Source organism: Trachurus japonicus, chromosome 9 (assembly GCF_045865225.1).
Source record: "Trachurus japonicus isolate A0001 chromosome 9, Traja_1.0".
In the NCBI taxonomy this organism is placed as follows: domain Eukaryota; kingdom Metazoa; phylum Chordata; class Actinopteri; order Carangiformes; family Carangidae; genus Trachurus; species Trachurus japonicus.
Genome location: NC_140915.1, coordinates 2989880 through 3010887, shown reverse-complemented (window position 1 = coordinate 3010887; position 21008 = coordinate 2989880). Strand labels below are relative to the sequence as shown.

Here is a 21008-nt window from a genome sequence, read left to right as displayed (position 1 = left end):
GGACGACAGTAACAGCTGTAATCTTGTCTCTCTGAGCCTGTCAGTCACTCTGCAGGTACCGCGGTCACACTGTGTGTTGCTATGGTTACAGGATTGTCAGTGTGTGTTACCATGGTTACAGGAAGTGTCAGTGCAGCAGACGGTTGTGTTGAGCTGGTTGTCGATTCCTTTTGACATCAATTTGTTTTGATATAAGATATTTTATCCAGTTTATGAGTCCACCGCTATCCGCCAGCATGTTGAGGGACGCTTGTTTTGCCACTCAGTCCGATCGAACGGGGCGTTGCCGAGGGCAACGTGACGTAAACGCATACCCTCTATTGGTATTGAAATTCTGGTATTGTGACACACCTAACACGCACACTGAGAGGTTAATGCGTGGTGTGGCTCCTCCTCAGTGTGCTGTGGTCGGCTGTTGAGCTCTGCAGCCGCCGACGGCTCTGATCTGGGACAGGAGATCCAACCGTACCTGGACGACGCACGGCCAGGTGACCACACACACACACACACACACACACAGTCAGCACCAACCAGCTGCCTACCTCCAGGGCTGTGTCCTAACCCCCCTCCTCTCTATCTAGTGACCAGTTGTTGTAGTGGTGTCTGAATGTTTAGTGATTACTAATGTTCACTATCTAGTGACTGAATCTATCCCACAATTCACCGCGAAACGTAGTGAACATCCCATGGTCACTAACCGGAGCAAGATATCCCATCATGCATTGCGGTCATGGATCGCCGTTACCACAGCGACCCAGAGCAACCGGTGTAGCTACCAAATAAATGAAGTAGTGACCAATAAATGAAGTAGTGACCAGTGTTGTTTTAATTACGCAACGTAACACGTCATTAACTGTGCGGCGGAGTCGTGTCTGAAAGTGTTTTTTTATTTGACCAGTGAGTCACTATATAGAATTCACTGTATAGTGAGGAGTGAGGAGGGAGGGGTTTAGGACACAACCCAGGTGTCCAGGTATCAACTGATCATTGATCATTGATTATTGATTATTGATTATTGATTATTGATCATTGGTTTTTGATTGGGTGGGTCCAGTGCCAGACTCGCTGGTGCTGCAGGTTCTGGACCGGCGTCTGAGTGGCCTGGACTGCAGCGCCAGAGGCTGGGTCCTGCACGGCTTCCCCCGAGACCTGCAGCAGGCGCAGGGGCTGCAGCTGCACCAGCCCAACAGGTACTACTGCAGACTGTACTACATGTACTACATAGTATACATACCACTACTACTATATTATACTACTACAGATGCTGCGTTCAAAACAACTCAGAAGTCGGAAAAAAAACGAGCTCCGAGTTGTAAAAAATGAATTGAACAGCGTCGAACTCTGAAATTACAGGTCGGGAACTCAGGTATCATATCAGAGCTCCGACTTTCTGACTTGACGTCACGACAACATCAAAACATGGCAGCCCTCGTCTAAACGGTTAAAATTTAGACATTTGAAGTTATTTGTTGAGTTTTTTTTGTGTATTATTGCAGTGTATGAAATACGTTTATATTAAGCTGTGATTGTTGTATGGTGTGAAATTGTGTTTCCTCGTATGTGATGGAAATAAGGTTTAACTGTTATCAAGGCTGTAACATTATATGTTCACTCATCTGCAGCGTCTCCTCTCCTCCAACATAAACATCATTTACTGCTGCTTTGATTTTTACTGTTCAGCTATGAGCCACAATACGACAAACTTCCTTCAGGTATCCATGGTTTTCTTTTTCTTCCTGCAGAGTTCCTGCAGCGTGAACGCAATGATGTCGGAAGTCGGAGATTTCCGAGTTGGGAATCCCGACCTCCGAGTTGTTATGAACGCAGCATCACTGTGCTTCCTCCTCTCCTCTCCTCAGGGTTTTCTTCCTGGATGTGACCGACGACGTGTGTGTGGAGAGACTCAGTCTGAGAGCGACCGACCCCGTCAGCGGACAGAGGTACGGACCACGCCATGGCAACAGTCACTACGGCCTGTCTCCATGGCAACAGCAGCATCACACCTGTCCATCCGTCTCTCTGTCTCTCTGTGTCTCCAGCTTCCACGCGGTGACTCGCCCGGCGCCGAGCGACCGGGTGATGGAGCGGCTGCAGACCAGACCAGACGACCACACACACTCTGTCACACACTCTCTGAGGCAGCACAGGACACACACCGCCGTGCTGCAGGTACACACACACACACACACACACACACACGTTTTGGTTGATGTTGATGCTTTATTTTAAAGGGACAGTTCAACATTTTGTCAAATTCCCCCATTGCCATAATCCCTATACAGGGTTCTTACGGATCCTTAAAAAGTCTTAAAAGGCATTGAATTCATTCATCTAAAAACAAGGCCTTAATTGGCATTAAAATGTCTTAAATCAATGTTTCAAAAGTCTTAAAAATGTTAACACTTGGTAAGTGGTATTTTATGGTTGTAATTAGTCTCAAATCTCAAAATAATTGGTAACATTCTGACATAGAGAAGTTAGTGGCGGCCGTCAACGCTAAATTTCTCACCGCCTCCAGCTCCCGAGTCAGTGTTTTGTTTTTTTTTCCGGACTTTTTATGCATTTATTTTGAAAGGACAGCTGGAAAGAGACATTTATTTTGAAAGGACAGCTGGAAAGAGACACAATCCAATGTTCATGTAGCAGTCACTTTACCTTGGATCACAGAGGAAAGTGGGTAAAATTGTCCCTAACCCTATGTAATTGATGTGGGTTTTTTCTTTTTTTTTTTCTGCATTTGTGTTTATTGTGAAGTCAGTCTTAAATTTCATTTCAAGTGGCTTTAAAAAAGTCTTAAAAAGTCTTAAATTTAACTTGGCTTAAGCTGTAGGAACCCTGTTATAGTCATAGCAGTAGGTTCGTTACCTTTAAAGCAGTACTCAAGAACTTTCAGCTTTGGTTGAGTTTGGCGGCGCCAGTGACCCAAAGCGGTAGTGTTTTTCCTGAAGGAAGACTCCATTTCCCATGAGCACTAGCGCGTAGCGCCGTAAACATCCTGATCTCCTGGTGCATGGAAATTAACAGAAGACGTCCAAACTAAGTTTCTGTTTCCAGCGGATCATTTCTCAGTAAACACACATACACAATCTAACAGAAAGGTGCTGCCTTGCCGCCCCCCTCCTTGTTGTGACTCACTAAAGTGAAAGTGAAAGTAAAGTGAGAGCAGGGTTCCTACCATGCTCCTCAAAGCTGCTTAGCGCCAGAGAAAGAGATACAGACCATAATGATACAGACCCCCTCAGGCCACGACAGAGGTGTCATTCAACCTGTTGTAAGTCCATGTATCATCACAAAGGTTATGAAAATATTATATGAAGGTTGAAAAGTTTCTTAGTGTTGGTTTAATTGTCGGTGCAAGCTATTTTTAGAACGGCGGAGCAGAGCCATGAGCTGCTCACAGCTACGCTACGGAGGCTAATGGGATTTCTTTCTTCAGACAGAGTTGTTTTAGAGGGAAATACAGAGACTGTTGATGAAAAACTGTCCCTGAAGGCAACGTGCATCAGTGGTTTTGCATGAATTTCCCTCTAAAACAACACTGTGTGGTAACGTTGTGTTATTATCTCATAGCGTGGTGAATGTGCAGCTCACAACTTGTCCACCAGAGCGTTGTGGAGTTGTTGGATTGTGTATTTGATGAGAAATCCCATAATAAGCCTCCGTAGCGTAGCTCTGAGCAGCTCACGGCTCTGCTCCGCCGTTCTAAAAATAGCTTGCACCGACAATGAAAGGTACGAAGCTGCTGCTATGACTATAGGGGTTATGGTGATGGGCCAATTTGACTGAATACCAGAAAGACTTTTAGATGAGGGAACAGGAAGTGATGGAAGCTCTGTGTGTGTGTGTGTGTGTGTGTGTGTGTGTGTGTGTGTGTGTGTGTGTGTGTGTGTGTGTGTGTGTGTTCAGTCTGTGTATCCAGATGCGGTTCATGTTGATGCGGATCAGGATCCTCGTTCTGTGTTGGAGGCTCTGGAGTCGAGGTTACACACCGACTGACGCCCGGACGGAGCACACACACACACACACACACACACACACACACACACATACACACATATACAGGTTGTGTTCACATTTAAATAAAGTTTTGTTCTTCTAAGTTTGGTCTCCTCAGCCTCCTCTCTTCTCCTCTGGTCAAACATCTGTCACTCACTCCTCTAGAGACAAACCTCAAACCTCCTCCTTCTCCTCCTCTTCTTTCTCTTCTTTCTCCTCCTCTTCCTCCCTGATGACAGATAAATGCACCACCTTTCTCTCTGTCTGTCTGTTGCCTCGGGCTAACTAACATCGTCTTTGAACCTGTTTGTGTCTCAGAGTTCAGCTGCTTCACATGAAAACCAGTCAAAACATCTGTCTCCTCTTCTCTTATTTGAGCTCTTTCCAGTTGAAGTCTGAAAAATTGACGAAATAAAAGCACAATAATTCCACTGTAGATGTTACTGCTGCTAACACTTGTTAGCGTTGTAGCAGCAACATCTGGACTTCACTGAGGGTTTAACTTGAACCAGGTCAGGGAGGAAACTCAGAGTTTAATGAGACAGATGGTTTTGGTCTTTATTATGGTTTTGTTCTGGTTATTTGGGTTCTACAGCTTCTGGTCGACTCGGGATTAGTTCGGTGTTCAGTTTTAGGCTCAGTTCTGGATCATTTCAGTGTTAATTCAGGATTAGTTCACGGTTGATTCAGGCTCAGTTCAGGGTTAACTGCAGACATAACCTAACCGTTGTCTCCTGTTAGTCGGACTCAGCCGCGGTGACAGTCTAGCTGTGGAGTCGAGCTGTAAACGGTGAACTGGTCCTTTAGCTGTGAGTGGAGCTGTAAGCGGTGAACTGTGAGTGGAGCTGTAAATGGTGAACTGGTCCTTTAGCTGTGGAGTCGAGCTGTAAGCGGTGAACTGGTCCTTTAGCTGTGGAGTCGAGCTGTAAACGGTGAACTGGTCCTTTAGCTGTGGAGTCGAGCTGTAAACGGTGAACTGGTCCTTTAGCTGTGGAGTCGAGCTGTAAACGGTGAACTGGTCCTTTAGCTGTGGAGTCGAGCTGTAAACGGTGAACTGGTCCTTTAGCTGTGAGTGGAGCTGTAAGCGGTGAACTGTGAGTGGAGCTGTAAATGGTGAACTGGTCCTTTAGCTGTGAGTCGAGCTGTAAACGGTGAACTGGTCCTTTAGCTGTGGAGTCGAGCTGTAAACGGTGAACTGGTCCTTTAGCTGTGAGTGGAGCTGTAAACGGTGAACTGGTCCTTTAGCTGTGGAGTAGAGCTGTAAACGGTGAACTGGTCCTTTAGCTGTGGAGTCGAGCTGTAAACGGTGAACTGGTCCTTTAGCTGTGAGTGGAGCTGTAAACGGTGAACTGGTCCTTTAGTTGTGGAGTAGAGCTGTAAACGGTGAACTGGTCCTTTAGCTGTGAGTCGAGCTGTAAACGGTGAACTGGTCCTTTAGCTGTGAGTCGAGCTGTAAGCGGTGAACTGGTCCTTTAGCTGTGAGTAGAGCTGTAAGCGGTGAACTGGTCCTTTAGCTGTGAGTCGAGCTGTAAACGGTGAACTGGTCCTTTAGCTGTGGAGTCGAGCTGTAAACGGTGAACTGGTCCTTTAGCTGTGAGTGGAGCTGTAAGCGGTGAACTGGTCCTTTAGCTGTGGAGTAGAGCTGTAAACGGTGAACTGGTCCTTTAGCTGTGAGTCGAGCTGTAAACGGTGAACTGGTCCTTTAGCTGTGGAGTCGAGCTGTAAACGGTGAACTGGTCCTTTAGCTGTGAGTGGAGCTGTAAGCGGTGAACTGGTCCTTTAGCTGTGGAGTAGAGCTGTAAACGGTGAACTGGTCCTTTAGCTGTGGAGTCGAGCTGTAAGCGGTGAACTGGTCCTTTAGCTGTGAGTCGAGCTGTAAACGGTGAACTGGTCCTTTAGCTGTGGAGTAGAGCTATAAGCGGTGAACTGGTCCTTTAGCTGTGGAGTAGAGCTGTAAGCGGTGAACTGGTCCTTTAGCTGTGAGTCGAGCTGTAAACGGTGAACTGGTCCTTTAGCTGTGGAGTAGAGCTGTAAGCGGTGAACTGGTCCTTTAGCTGTGAGTCGAGCTGTAAACGGTGAACTGGTCCTTTAGCTGTGGAGTAGAGCTATAAGCGGTGAACTGGTCCTTTAGCTGTGGAGTAGAGCTATAAGCGGTGAACTGGTCCTTTAGCTGTGAGTCGAGCTGTAAACGGTGAACTGGTCCTTTAGCTGTGAGTGGAGCTGTAAACGGTGAACTGGCCCTTTAGCTGGATTTTCCCGTGGCTCTGCTACATTTTCACCTTAATTAAAAAGCTCTGGAGTAATTGTGATCGTTAACTACATGACTTGTAACACATGGGCATGGCCATGTATAGATTTTTTACAGCTTCTTTGTAAACAAATGCACATGGCCAGGCAGAGGTGTATAGCAAAGTAAAGGGCAATTTCCACTGGATGCGGATTTGTTTAAATCAGGGATGTCAAACTCAATTTAGTTCAGGGGCCACAAACAGCACAATTTAATCTCAAGTGGGCCGGACCAGTAAAATAACAGCATAATAACCTTAAAATATATTCTAAAAATTGAGATTTTCCTCTGTTTTAGTACATTAATAAGATGTTTACAGTTACTGAACTATCCTTTTACAAAACATATTGTGAACCACCTGAAATTTATTGATAAAAACATGTGCAATTTCAAATTTTCACACTTGACAAATTCATCCTGAGGGCCAGATTGGACCCTCTGCAGGGCCGGTTCTGGCCCACGGGCCGCGTGTTTGACCCCTGGTTTAAATTCTGTGTGAGTTTCATGCATCATGTGTTGGTCTAAAAGTAGTTTGTCTAGAGATTCTAACACTTTGTCTTGGACTTTCAACACTTTGGAGTGAATGATTGTGACAGTGGCATTAGGCTGGATAACAGTTAAACATCACAGTCTAGTTCAGTGACACTAAACTTAAAGGGATAGTTCAACATTTTGGCAAATTGGCCCATTGCCATAATCCCTATAGTCATAGCAGTAGGTTCATTACCTTTAATTGTAGGTGTAAGCTATTTTCAGTACGGCGGAGCGCAGCAGCTGGCTGCTCAGAGCTACGCTATAGAGGCTAAGGGAATTTCTTGGTTTCCCTCATTAAACTCATCAAATTCAACATCCCAAAACTCCACAGCGCTTTAGTAGACAAGTTGTGAGCTGCACAACCACCACGCTATGAGATAATGACGGAACGATACGAAACGGAGCCGTTTTCGAGGTAAATACAGGGTAAATACGGAGGCTGCTTGCTGAAAAACTGTCCCTGAACGCAACGCGCATCAGTGGTTTTGTATGAAATGACCTCGAAAACGGCTCCGTTTCGTATCGTTCCGTCATTATCTCATAGCGTGGTGGTTGTGCAGCTCACAACTTGTCTACAAAAGCGCTGTGGAGTTTTGGGATTTTGTATTTGATGAGTTTAATGAGGGAAACCAAGAAATTCCCTTAGCCTCCATAGCGTAGCTCTGAGCAGCCAGCTGCTGCGCTCCGCCGTACTGAAAATAGCTTACACCTACAATTAAAGGTAACGAACCTACTGCTATGACTATAGCGATTATGGCAATGGGCCAATTTGCCAAAATGTTGAACTATCCCTTTAAGCCTGCCACACACATAAAGATAATCGGGCTGATTTTGCCCCGATTTCCCCCCTTCCGACCACGGACAGACACCGCCCGATTATCTTAAGGTCTTAAGATTATCTTATAAGATTCTCTTGTAGTGTGTGGTGTGTTAAGAGTCAAAATTCCCCCGACAATCGGCTCGGAAAACGTTCGGCGCCGATAATCGTAAGTATTAAAGCAGAACTATGCAGGATTTGGGCTGTAATTATTGTGGCTCAGAGTCACTGTGATGGTTGAGTGACCTGTTATGAAGTGAATGGGGTCTAGGCCAATGCGCTCACCCCCCCCACTGGCTGAAAACCGCACTTGCAAGATCAGTCGTCCGTCTCGGTGTTACAAATCTCGTCGATGGATAGAAGTATCGCGAGAAACTGCCTTACGGCAGTACGAGATAAGAACGCATATGACGTCATGCATGTCACGAATCGTGATTGGTTTGAGTTCGGAAAGTCGGAGGAAACCATGGAAACATGAAATGTTTGTACTGAGGAAGTTCAGCTTGTGGCTAACGGGGAGCTAATGCTAACACAGATACACACACCATGGGTCTTTTATAAGATAATGTAATACATCATGACACACACACACACCTTCGCGTTTTGGAACCTTTATTCCTGTGTGTGTATGTCTGTGTCTTTGTGTCTTTGTGTCTGTGTGTGGCCCTATTAGCGTTAGCTCTGTGCTAGCGTTAGCTCTGTGCTAGCGTTAGCTCCGTGTTAGCATTAGCTCCGTTAGCTCCGTGTTAGCATTAGCTCGGTGTTAGCAGGGCTTAGCAAACAGCAGTAAACACAAGCACGTGTAGGGGGGGCGGAGGTGGTGGCGGCGAGTTTTTTTTTTTTTTTTACGACAGTGACATGTGCCTCCCAGAACTGTGGGGGAGCTCCGGAGAGGGAAAAAAAGAGAAACCAACGAAGGAGCGAGCTATTTCCGGCCGACTTGCAAAGTTCTGCTTTAAACATGTTCAATATTTACGATTATTGGGGCCGTAGTGTGGCAGTGGATGGTATGTTTCAGTGACGTCACAGATTTGGTATTTCGATGGCGTCCACCCAGTAAAAAAGTCCCCACTGCACCAAGTGTCCGTGGAGACAGTTGTTGTGTTAAAACAGAGTTAATGAGTGAGTGTGAGTGACAGCAGCCGTCTGGTCTCTGTCAGCCGTCGCCTCGTCTCCTCTGATCTAAAAGCAGGTATCACGGTTTGGGACGGCAGCGTTTACTTCAAACCTTCATGTTAAAATATCTCCCTGTCAGCTCCGCGGCTGGCTCAATCACAGCGGCTTCAAAGGCAGGATTTTGGTAAATGACTATAATTAATCCTCCGGAGCGCCGAGCCTCGGTCCCAGCGGTGCTCTGACTGACGGCTCTATTTTTAAGTCGTCTGTCGACAACAGGAAGCGGCGGCGGGAGGGAAACTGGACCTGACGGCTGCTGACGAGCTGAATGACGGACGCTTTGTCTTCGTCTCTGCTGCTGCTGCTGCTGCTGCTGCTGCTTCCTGCCCACAGGCCTCTGAGCAAGGCACTGCTGGAGTCGACCCACCGGTCAGCTGCTCCCTGTGTGGCAAGCGGAGCGTATAACAATTTTACCAACAACGCCACCTGGGGAGTTTCGCCCCAGGAGATAGTTATAGATATTCTTAAAGGAAAATGGTTAATACCTTTCTCTCGTATATAAAGTCCTCACAGGTTCGATACCACGGGCAGAGACGTATTAGAGACATTTTACTTGGACTGGGAGGGCTTGGAGGCAAGGGTGGACAGAACTGGGGTCGCTACGGCGGCCCAAAATCAAATCAAGGGGGAGGAGTAACTAACCAAAAACACCCGTGGCACCACACCTGCACCGGTCCACCATTTCTGTAAATGTGCCAGTGTTAGCCAGAGTCACAACTGTAGTCCTCCAGCATGATGATAAAAAGACCTCAGGGCATTAAAATACACAAAACAGAGACACAGGAGATTAAACAGGGTTCCCACGCATCCTGGAAAACACATGGAAATTGAGAAAAATTGTCAAATGTCCTGGAAAAGCTTTGAGTTGTCCTGGAAAATGATTGATCACATCATGACAGCAGCTGCCAGAGCTCAGTTTGACTGTTTCAGACCCCAACAAGGATTTCTGTCCCAACCCTAGTGAGAAAACTATGGACATCGAGTTGCTGAGTGTTTCCAGTGTTGGACCTGTCGTCTCTGATGAAGGACAGATAGAGAACTGTAGTGGTCGTGGTTTAAAAACAAAAACAACATGTTTTTGCGTTGTTCTATAATAAAAAATTGTCTTAATTCCTAAGCATGTAAGATATTATGTCATAGATAAGTTGGAGCCACAGACTGCACATCTTTAAATCAGACTTCTGGGAGAGAGAATGAGAGAGAGGTCTTCCCAAGAATATTTGTCTTATTTCTTGTCAAAATGTCTCATTTCTCTCATAAGACTCATCACCTAAAAAAATTAACTTGTTTTTAGATCATTTTCACTTGTTTCAAACTAATTTTCACTTGAAATAAGTAGTAAAATCTGCCAGTGAAAGTAAGTTTTTTGTGTTTGTAATAAGAAAGAAAAACTTGCTCCACTATCAGATTTTTCTACTTATTTTAAGTGAAAATCTGCTTGAAAGAAGTAAAAAGTGTCTAAAAACAAGCTGCTTTTAATGTGATGAGTCTGATTTAGAGTAGAATGAGATTAGTTTTGACTAGAAATCAGACAAATATTCTTGGTAAGAGTTTGAGTTTTGTGTAAAGTTGCAGTGTAAATGTACAAAATAAGCTACAACGGTTGAAAAGACTTCTCCAAAGCATGAATGGGACGGAGGATGTGTTGGCGTGATGTCATAATGTAGCAGCTGGAAAAGTCCTGGAAAATGATTTGAGGAAAAGAGTGAGAACCCTGTTAAAGTTTGAGACATCCACAGAATTAAACATATCAGGTCTCAGGTCTATGTACAGTTATCTTAGATCTGGTAATGAAGATCGGGTCTGCATCCCCATATATTTTGACTATGCCCAAAAATTCAAACCTTTTGGGGTCATGTATGTTGGCCTACTACTGTAGGAAAGTTCTTGGGATACACAATTCCTATTGTGATGGTCCTCTATTTCTGTGTCTTAAACGAAAATGTGGTTATTAAAAAATACTGGCATCTACTGTATGTAAAATACTGATGGCTTGTAAAAAGGTTATAACAAGTGCTGGTATAAAACTGAGTCTCCAAGTATTAACCAATGGATGGACAGAGTGAAGGAAATGTGTTTAATGGAAAAGATGACTTCTCTCTCCGATCTAGAGCAGCAACTTTTCCCAGGAAATGGGAGAAATGGAGGACGCTCCACACTAACAAGTAAAGACTTTAAACTGAAGAGCCCCCCATGTATTCGTCTCTGCTTTTGTTTTATTTTATTTTCTTGACAGTTTGTTGTCAACTTGTTTTCTCTTAAATTGAAAATACTAAATAAAAAGTATCAAAAAAAGAAGAAGATCGGGTCTAGTTCAGTTCTCCTGGACTCAGGTCTATATGTGTATTATATATAATATTATATTACATTATGTTGTTGTTTTGTTATAATGTATTATATATAATCATATTATATTATATTATATTATGTTGTGTTTTATGTTTGTTTGTGTATTATATTAGCCTATATCAGTGGTTCTCAACCTTTTGTACATCAAGGACCCTAAATTGACAAAATTTAGAAGTAAATACCAGAAATACACAAATATTTGTTCTGAGACTTAAGAACCTTCCTTTTTTTTAATACATTTAAATTAGGGCCAATGGCGTGAATTTTTGGAAATATTATAGAGAAATTTCTGGAAAAAAGTGGTCCAATTTCTCCAAAAACATTTAAACATTTCTAGGAAGAAGTGGTAAAAATGCTCCAAAAAAAATAAAAAAATAAAAAAAAAGTGGTAAAATTTCTCAAAAAAATGTTAAAAATAAAAATAAAAAAAGTAAAAATTTTCTCGGAAAAAAATCTAGAAAAAGTGGTAAAATTAGAAGAAGAAAAAAAACTTCTAGAAAAAAGTGGTAAAATTTGAGGAAAAAATCGGGGACCTCCTTCAAATCTCTCAAGGACCCCTGGGGGTCCCCGGACCCCACGTTGAGAACCACTGGCCTATATCATGTCACATAATGTATATATCATATAATATATTATGTTATGTTATATCATATATCATATTGTATTGTTATGTTGTATTACCTGTATTATATCATATCATACTGTTACGTTTTTTATATGTATGTATATATATATAAATGTGTTTATTGAAACACATGACATCATGTCACATCTATCTTTACAAATAGATGTGTAATCCTCCATCTCCTCTTGTTTTCAACCAAATATCTCATCAGTCATCTGGTATCAACACATTCACAGAGGGTTCAGGTTGGAGCTGCAGCTCAGAATATGAGACAAGAGAAATTCCCCACTTACTGTATTATATTATATTATATTATATTATATTATATTACATTATATTATGTTGTGTTTTGTTGTATTATGTTATATTAGCCTATATAATGTCACATAATGTTATATATGTAATATAATATATTAAGTTATCATATGTCATATCATATTATATTACATTGTTATGTTGTATTATATCATATCATATACTGTTATGTTTTAAAAAATATATATAAATTAGTTTATTGAAACACATGGCAAGGCAAGGTATCTTTATTTATATAGCGCATTTCATACCAAGGCAACTTAATGTTTACATGAAGACAAAAAAAAACAGCATGAAAACAAAAGCAGGAGAAAAGAAGAATAAAAAAGTAAAAGAAAAGAAAATAGATAAAGTTTAAAGTTCTTAAAAAGAGCTCAGCTATAAGCACGTGAAAAGAGAAATGTTTTTAATCACATCATGTCACATCTATCTTTACAAATAGATGTGTAATCCTCCATCTCCTCTTGTTTTCAACCAAATATCTCATCAGTCATCTGGTATCAACACATTCACAGAGGGTTCAGGTTGGAGCTGCAGCTCAGAATATGAGACAAGAGAAATTCACACTTACTGTGTTATATTATTATATTATATTATATTATATTATATTATATTATATTATATTATATTATATTATATCATATTATTCAAGAGAAGGAAAAGGTAAAAGCGTTGTGGAAGCTGCTGCGCATGCGCAGTGGATCAGCTGTGAGGGGGCGGGGCTTCAGTGACGTAGCAGGAAGAGTTCCCCACGAGGCTCTGGCTCTGGTTCCGTCGCTGGTGAGTTTCTGTTTGTTTTTCTTTTCTCTCTCACACTTTGTAGTTGTAGTTTAGTTTTTCTTCGTAGCTGCGTAACGAAAAAAAGGCTGAACGGAGTGTGTGTGTGTGTGTGTGTGTTGCTGTTCATACACACTGTAAACACACACGAGCACGTGTGTGTTTACAGTGTGTATGAACAGCAACACACAGACAGACTGTAAACACACATGTGAGCTATGACAAGCGGTTTATTTAACATTTAAAAGCTGAGTTTGACTCCAGAATGAACACAGTAGACATCAACAACGTCTTTCTGACTGGTCTAACTACATGTTGAACAGTTGGATTTTTCATTCCAGATCTCTGTAATTTTTTAAAAACAGTTTTACCTCTGTAGTCGGGAGGTTAAGCGACTTTTGACTTCAAGTCATGATGTAAAGCTCTCCTTTGACATGGAAGTACCTTAGAGTCATACACATAAATCTATCCTAAGACACAAGTCAGATCACACTTTGTATCTGAAATAAACACGTTTTTAAAATGCCCTTTTTAATGGAGAAAACACATGTTAAAAGCACATTACATTTAGAGTGTTCACTATGAACTATAATGCCTTCAGCTCCTGGATGTTATCTACAGATTATTTGTAACATGATTGCAATATATACAGTATGCAATAATAATATATAATATCTACAACTTCATTTCTCCTAGTCAAAACTTAATTCCAGATATCTGAACAGGGACATGTAGATATCTGTAATTGAGGTGAATTAAAGATATCTAGAAATGGAATTATGACTAGTCAGAATCAAATTGTAGATATCTCAAACTGGAATTAGTACTAGTCATAATTCAGTTACAGATATCTGTAATTCACATAGTGGATATCTGCAACTGAACTGTAGATATCTGTAAAGACAAACCCCATACACATGAATGGTTACAGTGAAGGAAGAACGTAGTTGTGGATCTGAAATGTTCTTTTTGACAAGAGGTAAAACTGAATTACAGAGATCTACAACACACATCCAGTCTGGTTTTTAAATGTTAAAATGGCTTGTTGCCGTACTCTCCTCACTTTCATCACATGTCCAACGTCACACACACACACAGTTTGGTGTCTTGACAGTTTATTGAGTGAAGTTTGGTGTGAAACTTTTTATCAATGAAGTAACTTCTATGTGTGTGTGTGTGTGTGTGTGTGTGTGTGTGTGTGTGTGTGTGTGTCTACAGGTGTGTAGATGATGTCATCAGTAGAGGACCAGCTGTGTCTGAACATCTTCAGCAGTTTGCCCTCGGCCCCGTCTGCCAGGAGGAGGAAACCTCTGAGCTCAGAGCAGAGATGGACCAGGGTGAGTAGAGGGAACGAAACATTCAACTGTAACCATGGAGACACCAGGCAGTTGTTGTTGTTGTTGTGTTTAATGCCTCACTGGTGTCTGTTTACTCTGAACTCTGTCTGCATTCTGGTTCCCATCTGTAGCGGAGACAGAAATCACCAAAATAAAACGTATAAAATAGACATTAACTTGTAATACAATAAAAGCAAAAGGTTAACTTAAAGGAAGAAGTTTATTTACTTCAACAAGACGACATGTTTGTAAAACTAGATCTAATTCAAAGTCTGGCGGAGTCAAGACCCAAGTTGCAGTGCTGGTGTGTTCAGGTGCAGTGGGAAGCTCCCGTTGGGTCATAAACACGGGAATATCAACTCTGGACTAGTACATTTTTTCCCACAGACAGCGTCAGATGGAGACTCAAACATGCAGCCAGAAGTTTATTTACTTCAATCAAGTCCAGAGTTGATATTCCTGTGTTTATGACACAAACGGGAGCTTCCCACTGCACCTGAACACACCGAGCGTCAACTTGGGTCTCGACTCGGCCAGACTTTGAATTAGATCTAGTTTTACAAACATGTCGGCTTGTTGAAGTAAATAAACTTCTGGCTGCATGTTTGAGTCTCCATCTGACGCTGTCTGTGGCTTTGAGGGATGGAAACAGCCTAAGCAGCAGAACTTACATCCACTCCCATTCATCGTTGCCGTGGCGACGCGGGGACAGACACAACTACCGCACAACAGGAGACAATAAACTGAACATCTTCAGATTCCTTCTGTTAGACCTAAAATGTTAGGAACATACAGCCCTGAGGTGAATTTGCCTGGAATTGTCCTTTAATGGCTCGTGGACTTTCTTGTAAATTATTTTCCTTGAATTAAAGACTTTCAGTTTATTTTGACGGACAGGTCTGTCTCCCTCACCCTGGATCCGCTTCCTACCAACACAGTGAGTCAACAGCCCCAGACTGAGTTTAGTGCTCAGTCAGTTGTATTTTTGTTAATAAATAAATAAATAAATGGTGGTTGGTTGAAACAGCGATTAAAGAGTAACTCTTTCTGTAAAGACCCACACGTCTTATTGTCCTCTGACCTCACTGGTTGTGTTCGGATGACAGAAGAGAAACGGTGTTCAGCTCGTTGCTGTGACTGCAGAGCTTCATCCTGCATCCATGCTCCATCATGTAACTGTTGAATCACCTAAACCCACCGACCAGTGTTTGTGACCATGTGACTTCTGTGTGTGTGTGTGTGTCCAGAAGAAGCAGCGAGCGGAGAAGAGGAGGCAGCAGCAGCAGGAGGAAGAGGAGGAGGAGCAGACTGAAGCTCCTCCTCCTCAACGTCCACAGGTCAGTAAGTCCAGACTCAGATTCAGGGCGTATTCACACCAGGCTCGTCTGGTCCGCTTCAAACTGACTGTTCCTCTGGTGCGGACTTTTTGGGGAGGTGTGAATACAAACCAGCGGACTGAACCGAGGCCACCTCTGCAGCTGGGACTCGGTCCACTGGTTTGATCCGCACCAGAGTCCCAAACGAACCCTGGTGCGGTTCACGTACGGTGTGAATACAAACCGAACCTTTCCCGAACCAAATGCAAAACCCAAGCGCCTTTTTGGATTCAACAGGCTTCCGTTGTTGTCAGACAATGTGGAAATGATCAACACTGAGCCGTACGTGGGTCGACATGGAGCACAGATAGACACGCTGCCTCCTTGATCTCTGGTCAGAGGAAAACATTGATCAGATGCTGGAGAGGACGAGGACGCACCCGTCGCTGTTAACTGATAACAGAAAGTCGTTATCCGATTAATAACCGTTAACAGAAATAAATGTGACTTGGTGTGAATAAGCACAGGACAGGTGCAACTGGAAAAAGGCAGCAAGAAACACATCATGACCTCCATTGTGTAGCTACTCTTCGTGAAGATCCCGCTGATCGTTTTTATCCAGTGATTGAGCGACTGTGGGACACAACGTGCTTCTGTTTACAAAGTTGATCCGCTTGTGAAAAAATGCAATGTGAATACAAACCGCACAAAGGAAAAAAAAACATTAGTTTGCACCAAAGCAAGTGAACTATGGGACTTTCCTGGTGTGAATACGCCCTAAGACTCAGAGTCTAGTCCACCTCTACTGCAGTTATTACAAACAGAGGCTTTTATTGTGACGGGGTGGGTTGCAGGATGTGACATCACTGCTCTCAGATCTGTCAGTACGTTCACATGACGGCTGAAAAAACTGAAATCTGGCCTCAGTCCGACTGAAGTTGATGTGAACGTGTTAGTCCGACTGAACGTCTCAGATTAGAGTGAATACACAACCACATCATCTGGGTGGAGAACTCTGATAGGAGTTGGACTAACGCGTTTAAAGGGACAATGAGGAGTTTTTTCCACACTACATTTATGAGCCTCCGCACCGTGAAATTCTTTGACCGGCACAAGACAGACTCATGTTTTCATTCATCAAGAATTAAAGTCAGAGGTTGGAAGACGATCACATACCGTCGTAGTTCCCACCATAAACGGAGATTCATACGGCGGCGTTATTCTCATGACTCGCCACGAAACCGAAAGTAAAGAAACGCTGGTCGGCTCGTCCAGCATTTCCACCACCACTAATAATAACAAAATAACCATAGAGACAAAACCATAGATTTATCTAAAATGGACCATTAACAAGTGGTAACGGAGATTCATCCACATTAATATCAGACTTTTTATAACCAAATAGAAACTCCTCGTTGTCCCTTTAACTTCAGTTGTCCAGAGAGTTATTGTTAAAGGACAATTCTGGGTAAATTCAACTGGGCTGTATGTTCCTAACATTTTAGGTCTAACAGAAGGAATCTGAAGGTTTTCAGTTTAATGTCTCCTGTTTTGCGGTAGTTATGGTCTGTCCCCGCATCGCCACGGCAGCGATGAATGGGAGCGGATTGAAGTTCTGCTGCTTAGGCTGTTTCCATCCCTCAAAGCCACAGACAGCGTCAGATGGAGACTCAAACATGCAGCCAGAAGTTTATTTACTTCAACAAGCCGACATGTTTGTAAAACTAGATCTAATTCAAAGTCTGGCCGAGTCGAGACCCAAGTTGACGCTCGGTGTGTTCAGGTGCAGTGGGAAGCTCCCGATTGTGTCATGAACACAGCTTCAAGTAAATAAACTTATCCATTCATTGCTGCCGTGGCGACGCGGGGACAGACACAACTACCGCAAAACAGGAGACATTAAACTGGAAACCTTCAGATTCATTCTGTTAGACCTAAAATGCTTGGAACATACAGCCCTGAGGTGAATTTGACCGGAACTGTCCTTTAACTTCACTTCCTCAAAGAAGCAAACAGCTCAGACTGAATCTGGTTAGAAGAAGAAACAGACACCAGTTGTTTTAATGAACGTAGAACTGGTTCCTGAAGGTTTCACTTTCACTCACTGATGAGACAGGAAGTGACATCACAGGTCTCACATCTGTGTGTGTGTGTGTGTGTGTGTGTGTGTGTGTGTGTGTGTGTGTGTGTGTGTGTGTGTGTGTGTCCAGAAGAAGCAGCGGGCGGAGAAGAGGAGGCAGCAGGAGGAAGAGGAGGAAGAAGAGGAGCAGACTGAAGCTCCTCCTCCTCAACGTCCACAGGTGAACACACTAACACCTCCATGTCGCTGCCCGATGTGTGACAGCCACGTACGGCAACTCCACTTGGACAAACTTAGTTGAATTGACTTAGGACCACTGCCCTGTGTGCGTCACCAGAGATGCTTTATCTCTTCATTTATTTTTTAAATACTTTATTAGTAACCTAATGTAAATGAGGGTTGGTTGTGGTGGTTTGGATCTTGACGCTCAGAAAACAGGAACAGAGGTAGAGACTTTTAGTGTTTACCCTCCTCTTTTCTCGCCGGCCTCATCACCATGACAACCACAAACAATCACAACTACCACAACACGGCTGTCTTGTGACGGACGTCCGCGTTAGCTAGGCTACAACGTGTCAGTTAAACAGACTGTCACTTTAAAAAAATAAATAATAATTTTCACAGTACAGTATTTTAAATGTACAGAACTTTAAGCAGACTTCCACTTGGCAGCGCCCTAATGAATCTTTCACTTGCACAAAGTGTTGAACATCATTCCAAAAAGTTTTACTGTATCAGCACAATGATAAAATAAGTGAGAAATGGTTTCATCTTCAAGTTCACAGAAATCACACACATACTCAATGTCTAGTTTAAATCTTTCAAGGGTTTTCTTTGCAGGGTAGATTTGATGTAAAATTTTAAACCAGACTTCTTTCACCTTGTTATTAAAGGCCCCATGGCATGAAAAATGTGATTTTGGTTATTTTTTGGTGCTTGGGGAGGTCTCTGGGCCACGTATATACTGTCCCATGCATCAAACTGGTCATAAACGGAGAAACACACACCGCCCATTTGTAGGAACTGTCTCTTTAAGACGAGCAGATAGCACTTCCTCCTTTCTGTGATGTCACACACAAGGTAACTCCGCCCACCGTGACCAGTTGTTATTTTTCAATTTCTATGAATGCAGCTTAGGTTTCAGTTACTTGCCTGTGATTGGCCCGACCACATGCCACTCTAAAACAGTCAGCCAATCAGAGGAGAGGTTCTCATTCTCTCTTCTGATTGGCCAAATGACCTGTGCCTGTTAGAACTCCAGAAAGAGGCAACAGAAAGGGGCAATATAGACGATATTAAGCAGATCACAGGTACTCAAAACCAATGATACATCTTGTTAGGGATATCAGCAGGTAAATAAACCCAGAGAAAAGTGCACAGCATGGGGCCTTTAAGACAGAATTTTTCACCAACCAGCCATGCTTTATTCCAGTTAATTTGACCTCTAGGCAGATTCCTTGGTTGTAAGCAACTTCTCAGAAATCTGTTAGAGCAGGATTTTTTTATAATGTCTACCCCGCCCACAAAAATATCACAATTATAATTTTCTGGAACAGCAGTAATTCTTTCAGTCCCTTTAAGAAGCCGTAGCAGTAACACCTTGAGGTAGTGCATCAAAAACCACCGCATATTGTTTTGGTGTGACTGGGAGTTGAAATTTTAACAGAAATTCTTCATAAGAGAGTAAGAATCAAATCGGGCAGTGACACTACCTGCTGTCTGGACCAGCTGAAGTCCTATTGGTCATCCTCTGTGTCATGTGTCATGTCTCCAGGCTCCGCCCCCTGAGCCATCAGAGGGCGCGGCGGCACCACAGAAGAAGAAGAAGAAGAGAGTGGAGAGGGAGGTGAAGGAGGTGAAGGAGGTGAAGGAGAGGAGCAGCATCAAGACCTCCTCTCTGTTCAGACACAACCCAGACATACCAGAGCTGCACAGGTGAGCTGCTGCGCTCTGATTGGCCCTGGCCCTGGCCGCCAGCTGATGACATCATCGTGTCAGAGTGGTGACCTGTACCAGGGTTCTTAGTGATCCTTAAAAAGTCTTAAAAGGCATTGAATTCATTCATCTAAAAACAAGGCCTTAATTGGCATTAAAATGTCTTAAATCAAATTTTCAAAAGTCTTAAAAATGTTAACACTTGGTAAGTGGTATTTTATGGTTGTAATTAGTCTCAACTCTCAAAATAATTGGTAACATTTCGACATAGAGAAGTTAGTGGCGGCCGTCAACGCTAAATCTCTCACCGCCACCAGCTCCTGAGTCAGTGTTTTTTCCCCCAATCATCCATGTAGCCGTCACTTTACCTTGGATCACAGAGGAAAGTGGGTCAAATTGTCCCTAACCCTATGATCATAGACTGTAAAAAGAATGGACGTAGCGTCCGTGACGTCACCCATTGGTTTTGGGGAGTCGTTTTTGTGACTCAAATATGGCGGCCTGGACAGCGCCATGTTGGACTGGCCGGCCGAGAACCCGCCCACTGGCCTCGAAGCAGCCTGTCTCCGGACCGCTCCGGACCTGTCACTCAACGTTTCCGCGCCCTAATTGGCCAGAGTTTTAACCTAATAACAGTAAAACGGTAGAGTTTAAAAAAAATTCACCCCCCTCAGAGTGTGTGCGGGGGTAGAAACTATCGGTTGAGAAAAAAAAACGTTCTGACACCAGGCTTTTAACATGTTTACTGAGGGTGTAAAATCGGCGATTTTAACATGGGGGTCTATGGGGAATGCTCCCTTCTGACACCAGCCCCCAGAGGAAGCCGGGGGGATTGCAGTTTTTTGAACGCGGAAGTGAGCTTCACTTCTCAGACCCACAACTGCCCCCTTGCCTATGATGTAATTGATGTGCTGACGTTTTTTGTTTTTTTTTCTGCATTTGTGTTTATTATGAAGTCGGTCTTAAATTTCATTTCAAGTGGCTTTAAAAAAGTCTTTAGTCTTAAATTTAACTTGGCTTAAGCTGCAGGAACCAGGAACCCTGTGTAGTGACCTCTGACCTCTGACCTCTGACCTGTAGTGACCTCTGACCTGTGACCTCTGACCTCTGACCTGTGACCTCTGTCTCCTCAGACCGGCCGTCACTCAGGTGAAGGAGCAGATCTTCACCTCCGACTCCTTCTCAGAGCTCAACCTGCACCCACACCTGGTAACACACACACACACACACACACACACACACACACACACACACACACACACACACACACACACACACACACACACACACACACACACACTCTCCTGTCTGTGTATAAATACTAGGTAGTAGGGGTGTCATATGTTAGAGACAGGCGTCTATATGGGAAAGGCTTTTTTTTAAATTAATTTCAAACAATTCTTCTGCTCAGCACAGATGGAAAATCTATAACATAATGAAATGGTTCTGTTGTTACTGTTTAAA

At 43.2% G+C, this 21008-nt stretch overlaps 3 protein-coding genes across 4 annotated transcripts in view; all 3 read left to right on the top strand.

Annotated features, from left to right (window-relative positions):
* Positions 1–4097, top strand: part of LOC146980627 (adenylate kinase 8-like) — a 24984-nt gene extending 20887 nt beyond the window's left edge. The window contains exons 10-14 of the mRNA XM_085785751.1: positions 399–488; positions 1055–1190; positions 1860–1940; positions 2040–2169; positions 3907–4097. Coding sequence (XP_085641877.1) covers positions 399–488; positions 1055–1190; positions 1860–1940; positions 2040–2169; positions 3907–3996 — 527 coding nt within the window. The 3' untranslated portion in view covers positions 3997–4097. The remainder of the gene's footprint in view (positions 1–398; positions 489–1054; positions 1191–1859; positions 1941–2039; positions 2170–3906) is intronic.
* Positions 1–21008, top strand: part of LOC146980516 (uncharacterized) — a 528771-nt gene that overhangs the window by 79332 nt on the left and 428431 nt on the right. The gene's annotated exons all lie outside the window — the stretch shown is intronic.
* Positions 12814–21008, top strand: part of LOC146980626 (ATP-dependent DNA helicase DDX31-like) — a 29476-nt gene continuing 21281 nt past the window's right edge. The window contains exons 1-6 of one of the 2 annotated variants that reach the window (XM_085785721.1): positions 12814–12879; positions 14095–14213; positions 15461–15550; positions 17740–17829; positions 19384–19544; positions 20678–20753. In XM_085785721.1, coding sequence (XP_085641847.1) covers positions 14103–14213; positions 15461–15550; positions 17740–17829; positions 19384–19544; positions 20678–20753 — 528 coding nt within the window. In that variant the 5' untranslated portion in view covers positions 12814–12879; positions 14095–14102. The remainder of the gene's footprint in view (positions 12880–14094; positions 14214–15460; positions 15551–17739; positions 17830–19383; positions 19545–20677; positions 20754–21008) is intronic. The other variant, XM_085785722.1, reaches the window with a different exon arrangement.